The sequence below is a fragment of the Schistocerca piceifrons genome, chromosome 3 (genome assembly GCF_021461385.2).
Source record: "Schistocerca piceifrons isolate TAMUIC-IGC-003096 chromosome 3, iqSchPice1.1, whole genome shotgun sequence".
NCBI lineage: Eukaryota > Metazoa > Arthropoda > Insecta > Orthoptera > Acrididae > Schistocerca > Schistocerca piceifrons.
Window position 1 is genome coordinate 438,443,355 of NC_060140.1, and position 21,624 is coordinate 438,464,978.

Genomic DNA, 21,624 nt, shown 5'->3' on the forward strand with positions numbered 1-21,624 from the left:
GCTAATGCTTGAGTTCACCGAATCCCCATTTATAAATGAATGTCCCAACGAATTTGAAGGACGATTGCCTATCTATGGTGTAAGATGTGATTTGGAATAGAACAACCGTGTTACTCTTACTGGATACATGATCTCTCTGTCTCTCTCTCTCTCACTCTCTCTCTCTCTCTCTCTCTCTCTGTTTCTCTTTCTTACACCGAGCTACATCAGTCGTGCAAACGACAGACTAAAGAGCCGCTTCTTTCAATAGTTCACTTACTCCTCGCATTATGGTCATCTGTGCCAGATCAGTTGTGAAGTATTAAGCTCAGTTATATCTTTTGATGTTATTCACTAAGATTTTTTAACGCAAAACACTCATTAAGGCCAAAGAAATTTAATAATTAGTCCCTAGCACACTGCGAAAGGACAGTGACATTTGAAAACAATAAATGACCCTTTCTTAATCGTATTCACTAAAGGCACTGTTCTAACATACGAGATATACTGTCATGTATCAAACACAGATGTGTACCTGTCCAGATCTGTTGCGCTATAAATGCTCTGTTTTGGTTTCAGTGTATTTACACCTGGACACCATTCGCTTCTTTAAACTGTCAATACTGAAATGTGACCCTGTATGTTGAAAGGTTGTTGACGAATAGAAAATAAATAATTTTACCCTGAGCTTAGAAAACATGGACCTCTGCTGTTGAAGTAATTACACACGATATGAAGTGTTCTCCTAAGAATAGTGTGACAGTCCGCAGCTCGTGGTCGTGCGGTAGCGTTCTCGCTTCCCACGCCCGGGTTCGATTTCCGGCGGCATCAGGGATTTTCTCTGCCTCGTGATGACTGGGTGTTGTGTGATGTCCTTAGGTTAGTTAGGTTTAAGTAGTTCTAAGTTCTAGGGGACTGATGACCACAGATGTTAAGTCCCATAGTGCTCAGAGCCATTTGAACCAATAGTGTTGCAGATTCCAAAGTCGTCACTAACGACATATAACTTGATACGTGTCGCCATTAAATGACGTTTATTGTAAATCTCAAGAGCAGAAGCAAAGAGAAGTCATAATGTAAGAGATGCATAAAAAATCATGATCAAGACGAAAACATATCCCCTAAAAACTGTTCTACCAACATTATGACACGTAGCTGTGATATGGGCACAAGTTCTATCGGGAAACCGACCAGAAGCAGTGGGTGGCACTTACCATGTAAGATGACACATCTTGGAAGGCATACCAAAATTTTTCTAGTGCGGCTCCCTTTTCTAGAGAAAAGCAGTGGGTGGCACTTACCATGTAAGATGACACATCATGGAAGGCATACCAAAATTTTTCTAGTGCGGCTCCCTTTTCTAGAGAAAAGCAGTGGGTGGCACTTACCATGTAACATGACACATCATGGAAGGCATACCAAAATTTTTCTAGTGCGGCTCCCTTTTCTAGAGAAAATGGTCCAACAAATTGGGGGACTTCATTAACTCCGACTAGCTGATCACATTCCATTTACATTTTATGTTAGTGATGTATGTATGTAATTTAATTTTGGCTTCAGATGAAATATAAACGAGTGGAAAAAGTCCCGTTACACATAGAATTGCGAGGCATTATCACTCGCACAAAGGGCACTAGGAACGTTTTGAAATACGACGCAAGAATAAGTCACAGGAGGTAGTTTGTTGCTCTTTCCTGAGAATACTTCACACTTGCATTGAATGTGCTGTGCCAAGTCTTGGCGCGGCCGTTCACTAGCAGGGTTAGTCTGAATTGCCTGCTACGCCACCGTGGTCACGAAGTGAGATTCGGGCAGTACTGCAACTTCGCGCATGGTTTAAACATAGACCAGTGACTTGAAGAAATGACTCTCACACTCAGTGATGCGTGTCCACATCATATTCAGGTGATACAGAGAATTCCAAAGAGGAAATTTCACTCTGATGGACAATGAGAGGACAGGGAGGCCACGAAAGGTATTTACGGAGGAAAACAATGATGCTGTAAGGAAGCTAGATAGAGACAGTGACCTATAAGCAGGTAGAGGATACCTTAGAGCTAAATTCAGCAGCAATTTGTTCGATTCTACATTATCATTTGCAAGTAAAGAAACTTTGTTCTCTCTGGGAGCCACGTAGACTGCCGTAAGAGCAGATGACACCAATTGTGACGTATGCCGGGAGATGATATAGATGTTGTCTAAGGGACAATTTCAATATGTGAATAACATCGTGATAGGCAACGAGACTTGGCTGTACTAATGAGACGTGCCGACTAAGACTCAAAACAAAGTTTGGGCCTTTGAAGGTGACGACACACCATTAGTTATCAGAAAATCCCCATCGATAAAGAGGAAAGTAATAGATACTTTTTTTCAAATCGAGTGGAATTGTGGAGCGTCTTGTCTTGGACGCTCAGGAGACAGTCATAGCTAAGTGGTGCACTGAGCACTGCCTGCCGAAAGTAATTTAATCGTCGAAGAACCTGCGACGGAAGTCAAGAATGGACACTTGGCTCCTTCATTACGACGACGCTCCAGCTCACTGCGCCATAGCATGAACCGAATATTGGTGGGGTTCAGGACTAAAACTTCTTGAGCCCCTCCTTGCAGTCCATATCATTCTCCATGTGACTTTGCACTATTTCCGGAAGTAAAAATGTAGTTTTCAAGTGCTAAGGACCTTCTGAGGACCTGTGGCACCGAGTGTGCCTTACTCCCTACATAAACTTTGGAGAACTGGTTTGGGAATTAGTTCCCGAGGATGGAGAGTTGTATTCAATGTGTCGGACACTACTTCGAAGAAATTAAATAAATATAGCTGTAGTGCAAAACCTTCCTTGCATAAAGCTCGGTTTCAGCACGTCTCATAAACATGTAGAATAGAACAAACTATAATTATAAATCAGAATCGCAGAATGATATCTTTGGCTTGCCAATGATTAGAGCCGATTAAAGGCCTACCACAATGTTAGTGCAACATAGTGTGACATCTTATAAGTAGGCTGTTCAAATGGTCAAACGGCTCCGAGGACTAAAGGACTTAACTTCTGAGGTCATCAGTCCCGTAGAACTTAGAACTACTTAAACCTAACTAACCTAAGGACATCACACACATCCAAGCCCGAGGCAGGATTCGAACCTGCGACCGTAGCGGTCGCGCGGTTCCAGACTGTAGCGCCTAGAACCGCTCGGCCAATCCGGCCGGAAGGTAGGCTGTAAATTTGTATTAACTTAAGAGACTTCATGGTTATTAAGGTGGTGTACGGATATGGTGTTGGGATGACACGATGCACGTTATCATATATAGCGGTGTAGATCCGTTCATCGTCAGTTCTCCGCTGACGCTCTGGCTCAACTCATGTGCCGGCTTACCGTACCCCTTCAATTACAACCAGGTAGAGCCACTGCACCATGACTTCGGACCTCTCCATCACTCCCGAGAGCTGTCTTCCGCCAGTACACTCCACTTCCTTGCCGTAGGAAACTTCATTGTATTAGTCTCTATGTCCCTTCATCTTAATTCACTTTGTTTTATTCGAGGCTTACGCCTGATGGAACATTAAGAGATTTTTGTATTAATTTTTGCGGGAACAAGTTTTTGCTGTGACAGTGTCCTGTGGGTTTCTTAATACACCTTTCTCTTGTCTCTGTGGAACGTGTCGCCACTTAGCCATCTCACTACCTCAGATATAGGACATGTGGCATATGGGCGGCGGAAAGTAGAGCGAGAGTAATTGTCAACTCTGAGGCGAAGGTGGTTTTCACAGCCACGGCTTCTGCCCTGGAACAACAGACCTTTTCGTAATACTTGCCAGGCAGGCAAGGCAGAACACAGAAACCCTAACAAGGCTGCATATGTTTCAGTCATTTCAACCAAACTTGGGTGTTTTCAGAAATTAGGTAGAGGTTCGGTAACATCAGGGGGAAGAAACACTGAGAGATAAAATCATCCAAATGTCCCCGAGAAATCAGTATATAAGTGCCTAGCACACGCGGCAAAGTCAATCACATCGGAGTCAGTACCAAGAAGCAGTACTACAGCAGAGCGTAGGATTCACTGTAGTGACTGCTAGATGCTGCTGCAGTAAACTATGAGAAGAGGCACACATTCGTGGGAAGACAAGTGAGAGGCCGATAAGTATCCGGCGACAGCTAGTATCTTCAGTTTTCTGCTCGTTATTAAAGAACAGGCTCTGTAGAGTTTGTCACTGGTGGTAACAACAAGTAACAGTTGATATATTTTGGGTATCAAGATATGAAAGAACAAGACCTTTCTCGCACAAGTCTTCGCCTGTGAGTGATTTTGTAAGACACAACAAAGAATAGCTACTATTTCCCGTGTGTCAGAATATACAGAGGAACAAGTGTTGCCTTGCACTGAAAGTTAAAGGGAGAACTCATAAACTGCGATTTGCTAAAATTGACTAACATACTGCGGTCGCAGGTTCGAATCCTGCCTCGGGCATGGATTTGTGTGATGTCCTTAGGTTAGTAAGATTTAATTAGTTCTATGTTCTTGGCGACTGATGACCTCAGAAGTTAAGTCGCATAGTGCTCACAGCCCTTTGAAGTATTGTTTTTGACTAACATACCAAGTGGTAGAGTACAACAGTTGACTTGTAAAGATATAAAGAATCTCTAACACACCTCTCCAAATAAGTTTGAATTATTGGAAATAAATTGATCTTAGAATGTATCCTTAAATGTTTGCACTCGTATTAATTTCTTACAAATCCACCAGCTTGTACTCTCCGCTCCAAATTTACAAGTGCTAAGTATCCAATGAAACACACTCCCTCTCAGTCCGGTAAAGGTACCTTTTTTAGACCTGGGACCACATTATCATCAACATAATTATTAAGCTCGTGGTTGTACGTGTATAGGGACGCGACAACTCCGCTGAGAGACGGAGACGGGGAGGAGAAAGTACTTATTGGAATGCTGTCATGAAGGAGATACTTCTTGCCAACACAACTATCACAATCAAAGGCATCTGAGGAAGGTTAATTTCTTAGTCAAGATCGCTTGCAAACAACCTTTATTGTCGGTTACCAGTGTGTGTAGCCATGGTTAACATCTCTAGATCTGTGAATGCATTCTTACATAGTGAAATCATATACATACGTGATATTAAGTATAATAGCGGGTGTATGATAGCGGCAAAATCGTGTTACATCATTCCTCGATAAAAGGTTACTGCGTGCCTCTTATACCAGCTGTACAAGCATCCTTTCTAAAACATTTCCAGATATGTTGGGGACGAGATGGACGATCCATTGGCAAGTGAAACTTAAAGCCTCAAAATACAGAGTAATAAAACAGGAGTCGATAGGGAAGAGACAAAGGCTACAGTTCTAGAGTCAGAATTTAAAAGAAAGCTGTGGAGGATATAACATGAAATAAGGTAGAAGGGACAAATAACAATCCATCGCTATCTCTAAGTTCAATGGGCGAAGTGTCAACAAAACGACTATGTAACAATGTATGAGACTGGCGCTACAGCATCAGACTTCCTAAAAACATCATCCACATGGTTCAGGACGACCAAGTGTGTGAATATTGTAAAGAAATTATGTATCTGTTAGATGACGAACAGTTTGGCCTTAGGAAAGATGAAGGAACCATAGATTCACTTCTGACGCTGCGGCTGTTAAGGGAAGAACGACTGAAAAAAGAATCAAGATACGGTTCACAGGATTTTCGACCCTGAGAATCGCTCGACAGTATAAAATGGTGCAAGATCTTTGAAATTCTGAGAAAAGTGTGGGTAAGCTGCAGGTAAAGGTGGTTAATATATGATATTTACAAGCACCAAGAGAATACAACCAGAGTTAGGGACCAAGAAAGAATTCAGGGGATTGAAAACGATATACGACAGGTATTCTGGTCACCCGTGGTCTGGGGTAAGGTCTTTGATTAGCAATGAAACTTAAGCGGTAGATTCAAGACACACCATTGCCCTTGGGGTGGGAAACTACCCCTAAAGGCGGAAGATTCAGCAATGATCGACGACATGAGGTTGCACGAGGTAATGGAAACCACTGCATTGAAGATACATATGTGTGTCAACAGGACACGTCGTTTGTAATTGAAAAAGTGTCATGATGATCTCTCCATTGTCAAAAGATTCCAGAATGGCCCTCCATTCGGATATCCTGGGGAAGACCGTGAGTAAAAGATACAATAACCAAAGAAAAGATCTACGAGTCGGGTTAAGGAACGTCCGAATTTTGGACATGATAATGTAATATCGTAAGCAACTGGAAATGTATAACCTCATTACAGTTAGTTAGGAACAGGAAGGTAGGAAAGAGAATGAGTTACTGAAAAGGTTGTTCTCTGTAGAATCTACAGCAAATAGTCGCCACCAGCCGTAGTCCATGTATACATGCGCACGTCGCAAGCGGAAGATGAAGAGATTGAGAGAGTATTTGAAGATATTGAACGAATAATTCAGTACATAACGGGAGTTATACACTCAAGCCACTCAAGCGCCAAAGAAACTGGTATACGCGTGCATATTCAAATACAGTGTTATGTAACCAGGGAGAATACGGTGCTGCCGTCAGCAACGCCTATATAAGACAACAGGTGAGTAGCGCTGTTGTTAGATCGGTTACTGCTACTAAACGGCAGATTGTCAAGATTGAAATGAGGTTGAACATGGTGTTACAGTCGGTGCACGAGCCTTGGGACAGAGCATGTCCGAGGTAGCGATGAAGTGGGGATTTTTCCGTACGACCGTGAATAACGAGAACCCGGTAAAACATCAAATCTCCTACATCTCGGCAGCCGGGAAAAGATCCTGCAATAACAGGACCAACGACGACTGAAGAGAATCGTTCAACATGCCTGAAGTGCAACCATACCGCAAATTGCTGCAGATTTCAATGCTGGGCCATCAACAAGTGTCAGCGCATTCCACGAAATATCATCCATATGGACTATCGGACCGGAAGGCTCACTCGTGTTCTCTTGATGACTGCACGACACAAAGTTTTATGTCTCGCCCGGGCCCTTCAACAACGACATTGGACTGTTGATGACTGGAAACATGTTGCCTGGTTGGACAAGTCTCTCATCAAATTGTATCAAGCGGATGGACGTGTACGGGTATGCAGACAACCTCATCAGCCGGTGAACCCTGCCTGTCAGTTGGGACTGTTCAAACTGGTTTAGGCTCTGTAATGGTGTGGGGCGTGTGCAGTTGTAGTGCTATTGGACACATGATATACGACTCTGACAGGTGACACGTACGTAAGTATCCTGTCTGATCACCTGCCTCCATTCATGTCCATTGTACATTCCGCCGGATTTGGGCAATTCCAGCAGGAGCAATCGACACCCCACGCGTCCAGAATTGCAACAGAGTGACTCCAAGAACACTCTAATGATTTTAAAAACTTCAGTGGGCCACCAAACTCCCCAGACATAAACGTTATTGAAAAACCTGGTATGCCTTGCAACATGCTGTTCAGAAGAGATCTCCATTCCCTCAAACTCTTACGCGTTTCTGGACATTCCTGAAGGATCGATAGTGTCAGTTCCCTCCAGCACTACTTCAGACATTATTCGACTCAATGGCACGTTACGTTGCGGCACTTCTGCTTGCTCGAAGGTGCTGAAATGCCTGGGCTAGCAGGACAGAGCGAATTAGGTTGCGAAAAGGGGACAAAATAAGTTGCTGTTAGTTGCACTCAACATACAAACTTTATTTATCAACACACAGTATCATAACAAGGATGCAAATCATTCAAAACTTTAATCTGCCTCCTTTCATTAACTTTAGATCGGCTAAAAGCCACACTCAAAATCCAAGACACAAAGCCTAGCAAGAAATTGAAATACAAGGTTCTACTGGAGATTTCACCCAAAAATATTTTCTAAATCTTCAGTCAAAAGAGGCTGAAGGCCTTAGCAATTTAATTTTAGTGGAACTTGGCTGGAGGCCGCATATTAAGCAATAAGAAGAATTTCAATCAAAAGGCAGAAGGCCTTATCTTAAAACATTTCATGCAAAATTCGGCTGAAGGCCCCATACAAAAGCGTAACAATCTTATGCCTTAAGGACAAGACAAGAACATTAATCTAAGAATATTAAAACTCGGATGAAGGCCGCACATCAGCAAATAATTTAACGGCTTAAGCCCTAGAAAGAAGAGTTTCAGTTTAAAAGGCAGGCCTTATCTTAAAACAAAAAAATGGTTCAAATGGCTCTGAGCACTATGGGACTTAATATCTGAGGTCATCAGTCCCCTAGAACTTAGAACTACTTAAACCTAACTAACCTAAGGACATCACACATCCACGCCCGAGGCATGATTCGAACCTGTGACCGTCGCTTTCGCGCGGTTCCAGACTGTAGCGCCTAGAACCACTCGGCCACTCCGGCTGGCTATCTTAATACATCTCATGTAAAATTCGGCTGAAGGCCCCATGTAAAAGAACAACAATCTCATGCCTTCAGGGCAAGACAAGAACATTAATCCAAGATACTCGGCTGAAAGCCACACATCAACCAAATAATTAAAACCCAAATGTGGAAATTAATATGAAACACACAAGGAACGGCACTCAGAAGTTTCCAAGGGTCGGTCTGAGAGTGTAACACTAACGCTCATTTATGTGAGACAGGCAGCCTGTGCAACGACTTCTTAATCTGAAGGCAACCCAACTGACAGACAGCCAACCGACCAATCAACAAAATCAATTACGCTCCACGCAACTAGTAAAACGACCGCAAGATTGCAATACAACAACACACAGAATATTGGCGCCCACACCGCCCAACAACACCTCAGCTGTCGAACTGCACCCCGCGCTGGACAGCAACAACACGATGAGGAAAATGCACTGCCGAAAATTACGTCAACGACCAGAGCACGTAACCGAAACATCAACGGCCACAAGCAGAAGATACCACTGGTCAACTTCAATAACAGGGAATAAATTAAGTTTAACTCCACAAGAAGACGGCTGTTATCTTAGCCGACTTGAATACACACGCGCTGTTGCTCGAGGGAATGTCCCAAAAGCGACAACCAGGATCAAACGAGGAAATATAAACAATTGAGGCTCGATCATAGGTTAAGTAAGGACTCAACTTTCATGTCCAAGATCGGTGGGTGGCGGACTTCGTTGGTCCCGCAAGCAGCACCTCACACTCCAACCGCACGTGCACACTGCCAGCGGCCCCAGTCAGCGTACGCGCGAAACTGACCGACTGGTCTCACATGGCCCAGCAGGAAAATATATCCGCCACACCAAAGATAGTACAGCAATATTAGTATCGATACACGCTGCTGCTGCCACTCACAGAGAGGACAGCAACATTATCGCGATGACCGCAGGAGAAATAAAACCACAGGACAGCAACCAAGGCTTAACCCAAGAATAGCATGACTCGAGCCAGCCACGGCTCAGGAGTCTTACGTGATGTTAGGCAGGTGTACCAGCTACGTAGGCTCTTCACTGTAATACAAATAGTCATGCGTGATTCGAATGAGTTTGTAGAGGAAGAATTAGTAGGATGGTTACGAGAGAATTTAGAGTTGCTACTAGGATTGAGAGAGGAGACCGACTACTTGAATTCTGCAATAAATTTCAGCCAGTAACAGCGAACATTCTGCTTAAGAAGCAAAAGAGGAGGAAGTATCCGTATAATTGGTAACTGCCTGAAGATGCCAGAAGATTTCTGTTTGGTTACATCATGGTAAGGCAGAGGTTGTAAGGCGTACACAGGTCAGATATGAACTCATATCACAATTTGTAATGAATAATTGTAGTCTGAAGATTAAGAGACTAGTTATCAAGTATCAAAGCACAAAGAAGTGCGATACTGAAGTACGAAGATATGAAGAGATATGCTGGAAGTTCTCTGAAGCTATGGATACTGCGTTAAGTAATACCTCAGTGAGCAGTTTAGCTGAAGAGGGATGGATATCTGTAAAAAAGGCAGTCAGATATGTTGGAAAGAAATACGTAGGTATAAAGACCCTAACAGCGAAGAACTGATGGGTAACACAAGAAATACTTTAGCTGACCGAAGAAAGAAGGAGGTTCAAAATGTTCAGGGATATTATCGAATACAGAAATAAATGTCAAGTTGGAATAAAATAAAAATGAAATGCATAGAAGCTAAAGCGAAATCGATGCATGAAAAAATGTTAAAAAATCGAAAAAGAAATCATTGTCGGAAGCACTGATGCAGGATGCGGAAACGTCAAAACAGCTTTGTGTGAAATTAAATGCAATGGCGATAAAATTAGGTGTTCAATGGGAATCCCACTGTTATGTTAATTGCATAGAAGACAGCGGAAAAGTGGAAAGAGAACATTGAAGGCTTCTAAAAGGAGTAGTCCTGTGTGATGGTGTCGTACAAGGAGAAAAAGGAGGTGAAACAGAAGAGATAGGGCCGCCAGTACTGTAATCAACGTTTCAAAGAGCTTTGGAAGACCTAAGATCGAATGATGCAGAAGGGAGAGATAACATTCTATCGACGTTTCTAAAATCATTGGGGGGAAGTAGTAACAAATCAATTGTTAACGTATGTGTGGAGAATGTAGGAGTCTGGCTATATACCACCAGACTTTCGCAACAACATCATCCACACAATTCTGAAGAGTACAAGATCCAACAAGTGCGGGAACCAACACACAATCAGGTCAACAACTTATGCATCCAAGTTCCTGAATAGAATGACACACAGAAGATTGGAAGAGAAAATTATGTATTAGTTGACGATCAGTTTGGTTTTAGGAAAGATAAAGTCATCACAAAGGCAATTGTGTCGTTGCGGTTGATACTGCAAGCAAGACGAAAGAAAAAGCAAGACACGTTCCGGGATTTGTTGACGTGGAAAATTCGTTCCACAGGGTAAAATGGGGCAACGTTTTCGAAATTATGAGAAAAATCAGGGTAAATTGTAGAGAAGGACGGGTAATAAACAATATGTACAAAAGCCAGGAAAGAACAATAAGTGAGGAAGACCAAGAAGAAGTGCTCTGATTAAAAAGGGTGTAAGACAGAGGTGTAGTCTCTCGCCCCTGCTGTTCAATTTACGAGTGTGCTTTGAAGAAGCAGTGGCGGAAATAAAAGAATAAAGCGTGGTATTAAAATTCAGGGTGATAGGATATCAGCGATAAGAGTCGATGACGAGTTTGCTGTCCTGAGTGAAATTGAAGAAGAATTACATGATATGGTGAACGGAATCAACAGCCTAAGGAATACATAATATGAATTATGAGTAAACTGAAGAAAGACGAAAGTAATGAGAAGTAACAGAAGTCGGCCGGAATGGCCGAGCGGTTGTAGGCGCTACAGTCTGGAACCGCGAGACCGCTACGGTCGCAGGTTTGAATCCTGCCTCGGGCCTGGATGTGTGTGATGTCCTTAGGTTACTTAGGTTTAAGTAGGTCTAAGTTCTAGGGGACTGATGACCTCAGATGTTAAGTCCCATAGTGCTCAGAGCCATTTTTTTCAACCAAGTAACAGAAATGAGAACAGAGGAAAACTTAACTTTAGAACTGGAGTTCGCGAAGTTGCTGAAGTCAAGTAGTTCTGCTACCTAGGCATCAGAATAAGCCAAGACAGACGGTTCAAGAAGGAGATCAAAAGCAGACTAGCACTGACAAGTAGGGAATTTCTGGACAAGAGCAGTCTGCTAGTATCAAACATAGATCTTAATTTGAGGAAGAAATTTCTGAGAATGTACGTTTGGAGCACAGCACTGTAAGGCAGTGAAACATGGACTGTGGGAAGACCAGAACAGAATCGAGGCACTTGAGATGAGGTGCTACAAGAGAATGTTCATGATCAGGTGGACCGATAAGTTAAGGAATGAAAAGGTTCGCCAAAAAGTCGCCGTGGAAAGCTCTACATGGACAACACTGACAAGAATCTATGAAAGGACGCCTATTAACACATAAGGGAATATTTTCTATGGTTATAAGCGACCTGTAGAGGCTACAAACTATTGGGGAAGGCAGAGATTGGAAAACATGATGTAAATATTTGATGACATATGGTGCAAGTGCTACTAAGTGTTGGCACAGAAAATGAATTAGTGGCAAGCCACGTCAAACCAGTCAGTGGACTGACGACTTGAAACAAGTATGACCAAAAGATTCGCAAAGTGGTCGTGTCTCCTACCACCCATTACTGTCTACTTCACTGCAGCCTGGGCACCACTAGGCTTCAATGTGGTGGCCGCTACTGGCCGGAACACAGAAGACGGGCCCCGACAGGTCTTGCTAGTAGGTACATTCATGTAATTCTTAGTTTAAGTTAGTTATATGTTCTAATAGAGTTGAATTCTTATTACGTGTGTAGAAGAGATTCCTAAACACCTCTTTTAAAGTTGTTGTTATTACATAAGCTAAAATGTATTCTTATTATGTTAACTCGTACAAGTGCGGCACCAGTACCGGCCACTATCTGCTAGTCCAGCGGTGCCCTTGGCTGCAACGAAGTGCAAAACAAGAGCATTTGGTGAATTACTCTGTGTATTGTGGTGTTGATCTTGACTTACCGATTGGTTGTTCATCTAATATCTCAAATAACTGGCAATCTTGTAGAAAGAATACTTATACAGCTGGTATAGGAGATACTTAACAATCTTTTATCGAGTTATTTGTAACACTGTATGAATGATTTCACAGATCTGGAGATGGTAACCATGCTTACCGAACCCGGTAATCGACAATGAAGTTTATTTAGAAGCGATTTTGTCTAAGGAGTTCACATTCTTCCAAGTAATTGATACAAATCACCCATTACCAACCAAGTCGATTTAAGTAATGGATTAATGTAATTACTTGCTCTGTTCCCAGTTACAAGGTTTAGTTTTTATATCCTTCACTAGTATAGGCCACTAAAAATTCTTGCACCCTCAACCTGCCGCAATTTGCAGAAGGGTGCCGAATGAGAATTTCACTCTGCAGCAGTGTGTGCGCTGATATGTAACTTCCTGACAGATTAAAACTGTGTGCCGGACTGAGATTCGAATTCGGGACCTTTGCCTTTCGCGGGCAACTGAAATACCCAAGCACGACTCACGACACGTCCCCACAGCTGTAATTCCACCAGTACTATGTACGATGTTGGGTCCTATGCTCGTAACCAGCTGTTCACTGTAGCTGACATTTCACGATTAGTGTCAAAGTGCTTACCTGAAAGCCCACCTTTGTGTTGGGGGCGCATGTGAAAATCACTAAGGGTAAGATAAGATGAATGTGGAGGATGCGGGAAAAGCTACAAGTTGAATCTTCCGAGCTCCGTCTGGTTCACTCGAGCATCATCGACCTATAGAAGACACGGACAGCAAACGAGGATATCTACTGACATAAAAGACTATGACAAATGTTAGGTCGTCGCCTGTTCGCATGCTACTGTTGTTAGCACCTATGCAAAGTAGTTGAAACACGGTGAAATCGCGAGAAAGCGAGAAGGCTTTTGACAACTGCACGTCATAACAGAACTTATAGGACGGAGGCTTGCCAGTTATGTAGAACAAGACACCCTGCGATCTGTGCAAGATTGACGACAGAGCGCATAGTAGCCTGGTATAGACACAAGAGTTGCTGAGCACGTTCCTGAACACGGGGCTCAACAGCAAACGACCCGTATTTGTTTCCATACTGGCGTAACTTAAGATTGCAGTGGACACGGGATCATAGAGAATGAATGTGGATCAATGGAAACGCTTTACCTGGCCGGATGAATCAGGGTTCTTGCTACACAAGTTTGGCGGTGTTGTCCTAATACGGCTTTATCCACGCTGACAGCTGCTCGGAACATGCACCGCGACACGGGTGCAGAGCAGTGGTGCAAGTATGGCGGGCGTTCTACTGTCCTTCCTTAGGACCCGCTGCATTCCTTCTTGCTTAGTATCTTTCGCAAGGACACTGGTACATTCCACCAGCATAGCTGTCTATGTCACAAGGCCTAAATCGTGCTGTTTGAAAAGCACGATAAAGACCTCACTTTGATGTCTTGGCCATAAATTTGCCGAATCTAAAACCGATGCAACACGTTTGGAAAGTTGTCCCGTGAGACCTCGCGCCCATAAATCACCGGCTCATGTCTACAACTGGCTGACCTGTGCGGAGGTATCTGGTGACATGTATCCCCGTAAACCTACCAAGGATTTGCCGAATCCATGTTACTGAGAATCGCTTCCGCGTTTGGTTCCAAAAGTGGCCCAACAAGCTATTAATCAGGTACTCAGATGTTTTAACTCATTAGCGTGTAGGAAAAAGGTTCAGTGCGATTCTCACGATATTTGTATTCTGTCTGTTCCTTTACCTTGGCGGAGGCTAGTGGGAAGGTCGAAGTTGGGGAATAGAGGTTTCAGAAGCTTCAATTATACAGTTTATTACGATATCTATTTCTTTTTCTGTGTCACCCGTTGAGCCCATATCAGGAAATATAGTTTGAAATTGTAGTCAGTTTTCCTTCGCATTTCATCGACGTGGGGGAGTTATCAGTGATGTGTTCGGAAGGCTGGAAGATTGGTCGAGTTGAGTGTCTCCAGCCCAAGTTTTCCGAGGATAATGAATACAGGTACGTGAAGCGAGCCAAAATCACCCACAATTACTTCCAAGGAAGCTATCATAGTATTTCTTACTGTCACCATGCATGTATCTACCACTGGTCGTGTTTGCGTCGCTGTCATCGCTGTTTGCGCTTTTGTAGGAAGATTTTGTAATAATATGAAGAGAGTTTCCTCTTATAACAATTCTATTATCGATTTGTCTAACGTGTCCTGCAACACTGTAGTGAATTCAGTTGCTTTAAATTCCGTAATACTAATTTACGCTTTATTATCTGTAGTATTAACATTTACAAAGTGAATGATTTACGTTAAGAATTGCCAATTTCGTCCCTTTATTCAGTACTTTATTCCTATTGTCACAGCCCTAATTTTTATGTCACTGGTGTGTAATTAAATGTTAGCACACTGAATCCAGTGTTTTGAAAATACATTTTGTAGCACCACCGTACCCAACCTCTCAGTTGTTCCCGAATAATTTGGTACCTCACAACATTGTTACAATTGAGGGCTATAGCTAAACTTCAGTAATAATTATTTAGAATAGTAAATGCGAAGGAAACTCTCATTCTTACATTATGTACTTCCTACCTCTCAATATAACATGATACTGGTGGCCATTGTTGAAGAAGGGCAAGTTGTTCAACATTATTTGTTGTAGAACACTCCCCTCTCAGGTGACGTCGTTGTATTCTTTCGTGGGGTCTGTAACATTTATTTCGGTAATCTTCATGTCTGTGCCTAAACCAATGTTAGCTAAGTGTTATTCGACCCATTAGGTCGGTGTCATTGATAAGTGAATTCTGCATGACGTCGGTTAAAGGGATCTGTTAGGTAGCGAATTCGATAGAAAATCCTGTTCCATAATAGGGGTGGTGCTGTCAACAATAGCTGATTTGTACTAATATATATATATATATATATATATATATATATATATATATATATATATATATATATATGTATGTATGTATACAGGGTGAGTCACCTAACGTTACCGCTGGATATATTTCGTAAACCACATCAAATACTGACGAACCGATTCCACAGACCGAACGTGAGGAGAGGGGCTAGTGTAATTGGTTAATACAAACCATACAAAAATGCACGGAAGTATGTTTTTTAACACAAACGTACGTTGTTTTAAATGGAACCACGTTTTGTTAGCACACCTGAACATATAAACAAATACGTAATCAGTGCCATTTGTTGCACTGTAAAATGTTAATTTCATCCGGAGATATTGTAACCTAAAGTTGACGCTTGAAACCTCCGAAGTTCAGTTGCGTGTTGTAACAAACACGGGCCACGGTCGGCGAGCAGCATCTGCAGGGACATGTTTACGATGACGACCTTGTTTACGAGTGTGGCTGTAGTGCACTGTTGTGGTTTGGTCTAGCTGTCGCAGTGTCCGCATGTAGCGCTTGCAGCTATTGTTATTCTGCATTTGTCTCCGCACGCAGACCAACTGTAGTACACCGTGTTACCAGACGTCTGTGATAGTGTAGTGTTGTAGGAACTGTGACCATGGTGTATTCGAACTCTGAAAAGGCGGAGATGATACTCATCCATGGCGAGTGTCGACGAAATGCAGCTGAAGCCTGCAGGGTGTATGCAGAGCGGTACGCGGACAGAGAGCATCCAACGTGCCGCACATTGCAAAACATCTACCGCCAACTGTATGCTACAGGTATGTAGCAAACGCAAACGGGTCCGTAACAGGCCCGTCACAGGAGAGGCGGGTGCAGTTGGTGTGTTAGCTGCTGTTGCCATGAACCCACACATGAGTACAGGGGACATTGCGAGAGCCGGTGGACTGAGTCAAAGTAGTGTCATGCACATACTGCATCGTCACCGCTTTCACCCGTTTCAAGTGCCGCTACATCAGCAATTAAATGGTGATGACTTTAATCATCGAGTGCAATTCTGTCAATGGGCATTAACAGAGAATGCATTGCAGTTCTACCTGTTTACCGATGAAGCGGGTTTCACAAACCACGTGGCAGTGAATCTACGGAACATGCATTACTGGTCCGTGGACAATCCTCGCTGGCTCAGACAGGTAGAGCGACAGCAACCGTGTACTGTAAATGTATGGTGCGGAGTCATTGGCGACCACCTCATTGGGCCTCACTTCATTGCAGGGGCCCAAACAGCTGCAACATACATCGCGTTTCTACAGAATGATCTGCCAACGTTGCTCGAAAATGTCCCACTGGAAACGCGTCGACGTATGTGTTATCAGCATGATGGTGCACTTGCACATTCCGCAATTAACACTAGACTGACCCTTGACAGGAGGTTCGACGGGTGTTTCATAGGACGTGGAGGACGCATAAATTGGCCAGCCCGTTCTCCTGATCTTATACCTCTGGACTTCTTTCTGTGGGGTACGTTAAAGGAGAATGTGTACCGTGATGTGCCCACAACCCCAGAGGATCTGATACAACGTATTGTGGCAGCCTGCGGCGACATTACACCAGATGTACTGCGGCGTGTACGACATTCATTACGCCAGAGATTGCAATTGTGTGCAGCAACTGATGGCCATCACATTGAACATCTATTGGCCTGACATGTCGGTACACTCTATTCCACTCCGTAATTGAAAACGGAAACCACGTGTGTACGTGTACCTCACCCCTCATGGTAATGAACATGTGCGTCAGTGAAAAAGACCAATAAAAAGGTGTTAGTATGTGGACGTAATGTGCTGTTCCAGTCTCTTCTCTACCTAAGGTCCATCACCGTTCCCTTTGGATGCTTACGTAATTCGGTGCTCTCCAATACACACGATCGAACGGCGGAGGAGTGGTACTCAAGCGTCAACTTTAGGTTACAATATCTCCGGAAGTAATTAACATTTTACAATGCAACAAACCGCACTGATTACGTATTTGTTTATATGTTCAGATGTGTTAACAAAACTAACGGGGTTCCATTTAAAAAAACGTAGGTTTGTGTTAAAAAACATACTTCCGTGCATTTTTGTATGGTTTGTATTAACCAGTTACACTAGCCCCTCTCCTCAAGTTCGGTCTGTGGAATCGATTCGTCAGTGTTTGATGTGGTTTACGAAATATATCCAGCGGTAATGTTAGGTGACTCACCCTGTATATAAAGTGATGATAATTAGTATACGTCTTGTCGAAACTGAGGTTGACATTTAGAGTTCTGTCCTATTGTGTTTACTCATTGATGCATGGATAGCGCGACACCATTTTTCTAGACGGTCCGCCGTGTTAGAGGAAGATAAGACGCAAGTAACAAGTCTATTTCAGGAACCCTAGCTTTGGTAGAGACAGGAATTCCGCGTGTAGTCGTGTAGGAATGCTTGGATTGTGGATGATCTGGCAAAATACTTGTTCTCAGCTGAAGGCATGACTTCCTGGCAGAACATGTTCATGTAGGCCATTCTTGTATCATTCATCGTTATACTCTAAAAGTCTCCGAAATCGTATAGCAGTGAAAGTGGTTTCAAAAACTGTGGCTTTTACGCAAGTGTCGCTATTTTGTGGACCTGAACAACAATTGCACCATATTTTATTTCTGCATTGTTTGCAAGGATGTGCGTATCACAGTTAAACACTGCCTCAGCGCCCGACATACAACTATAGGGGACAATAGTGTTCCGTGAATTGCTACACATGCTGCATGACGCCGCCTCAAAAGCAGTTGCGCACACTGAGACCAGTCTTACTACTACACTGTCTAGTCACATTAATGTGACAGCCTGTCAAGAGCCATTAAGCATCGCTGCGAAACGAGCAGTAAGAGAGTCAACAAGGTTGTGGTAGGTAGCGCCAGAAACGTGGAGCCAAGCCGACTGGAGTGCCTTGACCAGAACTGCATTAGGTTTCACGGTGGAGGATCTGTGGCTTGAACTGATTCCCACAGATTCTCGACTGGGTGTAAGTCAGGGTAATTCCGTGGCCTGAGGAGTACGGTAAACTCATCCTGTTGCTCTTCGAACCACGCTCGTACGCTGCGAGTTGTGTAACACGTTGCATTGTCCTGCTGGTAGATATCACTATGTCGAGGAGAAAGAAACAGCGTGGTGCTGAAGAATAGTTGCGTACTTTTGTTGATCCACTATTCTCTCCAGATTGACGAGATCACTCAGGTAATGCTACGATATTCCCAAGAATATAACGCGCCCTGCTCCCACGTGGACGCTTTAGACGTTTGTGGGAGAGAGTTTTCTTTCACACGTTTCACTCCGATGGAGCATAAGACGTATATCAATATCCACTTTGTCCATAACACTTCTCTTGTGACGAAAGTTAAACAGATGTAACTTTCACGTTGTTTCACAATGAAGGGTTTCGCCACCGAAACTCTTAGCTGCTTGTGAGGCTTTCGGATTGTATGGTCGAGCCCAAGAAACTTTTCTGTTCCTAACGTTTCGTCCCGACTTGAGCTGATCATCTTCAGATGTGGTCACACTTCCGCTCAGACTTTCTAACTGACGGATTGAACGTCGGTGGGCGAACAAAAGCTGAGTAGAAGGCTCTAGAGGAAGCTGACTCTTGTTCGACAGAGATAATCCTTAATAATCGATTGGCGTCTGTTAAAGATAAAATGATCGAATTTATAAGTTTGCTGTCCGCTTATCAATACGTTCCCTGACTTCTCTCCTTCTGTGTAAATTCTTCCCATGTTAATATATTTCTAAGACTTCTCTATGTAGTTCTAGATAACAGTTCATTTTAGATGAAGAAAAATTTTCCTAAACCATAATTTTTTCTACAATGGCATAGCGATTTTTCCATTTCTTTATAAAGTAATATGTAAAATGGAGATTATTTTAACAGCAAAGAATAAGTCACGGTTCTTAATGCTATACGGGCAGTAGTACTACAGAATCGACCATTGAGTAATGTCTTTGACAGTTGCTAATCCACCGCTAAGATTTCATTCTGACAAATATTATCTCTGACGATCAAATGAAAGCTTCTACCACACCCCATGTTCAACGTATTTATGTTTTCTTAGACTTGTGATCCGTCAGAAGGGAAGACTCAGCGGAAGATTTCGAGAGCAATTCTGGACAAAATTTCCGAATGTAAAAGTATGTCTCACGTTGCACATAGGAAACAGCCGCTGGTGCTTTCATAGAGGAGTCTAATTGAGAACCGTGCGCTGTTACAGTTCTGGTCGGCGTACGTGCCATGCGGCGCGCAGTACCTGGACGCGGTGCAGCTGACGCTGGAGCAGATCGACCTCGTCAAGAGGATCATCAGCCTGCATCCGCAGCACTTGGTGCTCGCCACTTCCACCAAGGGTGAGAATTCACGTCTCTTTCACCGGTACATTACTATTAAAAAGTGTAATTCAATGTGGCGCGATACGCAAATGTTAAAGGGTATGCATTTTGGAGCGTTAAATAAAGTTGATTCCTGATATTCAGATATCTGTTGTAATTTCGTTTGTGCGTGTGATAAGTGGTGTCCCTCTAGCAACTGAAACGATCGCAGTGCTTACTGCAATTACTGTCAGAACAATTTGCTTTGTGAAAAATCCTTACTGCTCACTGGTTATTGATGTTTAACCAGCTATCCAGCACTGTAGGTTTATTTGTAATTATACAGTAGGTCAACTTCGTCGAAGTACAGACTTCATGCAGGTAACTAACTTGGGTCTTCTGTGCACCTCTTCGTGACTCTGAAAGTTCTTCGATATATTTGCACTTATGATTTTTAACCGTGAATCGGACTACCTACTTTCAGTGTGCAGGAAGATGGCCAGAATGTGTAACGTGTCTTAGGAAAGTCCACAGAGTAGTGGACGATAGCTGTCAGTGTTTATGTTGCAAGGAAATGAATTTCGTAGAAGACGACATTACATCCTCATCTGATTATAATTTGGTGTCACGTTTCTGACTACCATCCAGGTAATTCCCGATCCTTGCAATCTTCTCAGAAGGCGACGTAGGTTACACAGGGATTCTAGTTACTTAAGAAAGGCATAGAGATAAACATTTCGTAATGAAAATATATTACCAAAGATTTCATAATCCGTACCTCACACTCTTCATGAAAATCCAACGTTGAAATCTCTTTATAGCAAGACTCAAATACTTACTTACATATTTCGTCACAGTGTGGCGTAAGGACAACAATACTTTGTACAAACGCTAATTACATCGACTTACTTCGTTCCTCGTTCAAAAGGCACAAACCAATTTTTGCTGACATTACGTGTCACAAAATCAATAAATAATGATTATGAATGTTATGGAACTGTTGACGCTCGCAGTCACTTTACGACACAACGGATCTAATATTTGTGATTGTGCTCTTTACATATACGTCGTATTGGATTAAGGCTGTTTAAGATCAGAAGTGAGGTATTATTAACGGAAATGTTATTATTGATATTAGCAACGGTGCTTCCAGTTGTCCCTTTCCCGTCATAACTCTCGCTGGAAAGAGACAATGGTGCTGCCCGCTGCATTTGCAGTTGTCTGTCTTCGTCATAACTGTCCCAAACGGTCGCCCGCCACGATTAGTCAACATGCACCTTTATCTGTGTTATGATTTAGAGGATGATGCATTTCCTGTTCATCATTCATCCTTGCATTGGCTACTGCAGTTGCCATCCTCTCGACACAACCCTCCCACATGACCGCCCGTCACGATCACTCAGCACACACTTTTGTCTGAGTTATGATTTAGCGGATGATTTTTATCCTCTTTTTCCTGTACGTCCCATTAATGTTCGCCCCTTGAAACACCAAACACTACCGCCCCTCTCCCTTGGTCATGGAACGAACCACCATACGAGCAACAACAATTTGTTCGCGCTCGCATTCACATGTTTCGGATCTAATACACCCGAATCTAACTACAACACTGTTCCGACCGCGAGTGGCACTTGAATGTATTGAGGACATTGAACAGGTTTCTTTCGTGCTTAAAGACAGTATCGCAACCTGCAGACGTGGCTAACAACCGTGCGTCCTCTCTCAGTTTATAACGGGAAGAATTTTGAGGGTGAAAAGATGGCCTTTCAGTTGGCGCAGATCAGAGTGACGACATTCGAGCGTTAACCTACCGTCGTGACAGAGAAGACAAGCAAAATAATCCTCGTAG

At 43.0% G+C, this 21,624-nt stretch overlaps 1 protein-coding gene across 1 annotated transcript in view; it reads left to right on the forward strand.

Moving 5' to 3' along the window:
* Positions 1-21,624, forward strand: part of LOC124788726 (dipeptidase 1-like) — a 407,387-nt gene that overhangs the window by 192,570 nt on the left and 193,193 nt on the right. Inside the window, exon 5 of the mRNA XM_047256006.1 lies at positions 19,682-19,814. Coding sequence (XP_047111962.1) covers positions 19,682-19,814 — 133 coding nt within the window. The remainder of the gene's footprint in view (positions 1-19,681; positions 19,815-21,624) is intronic.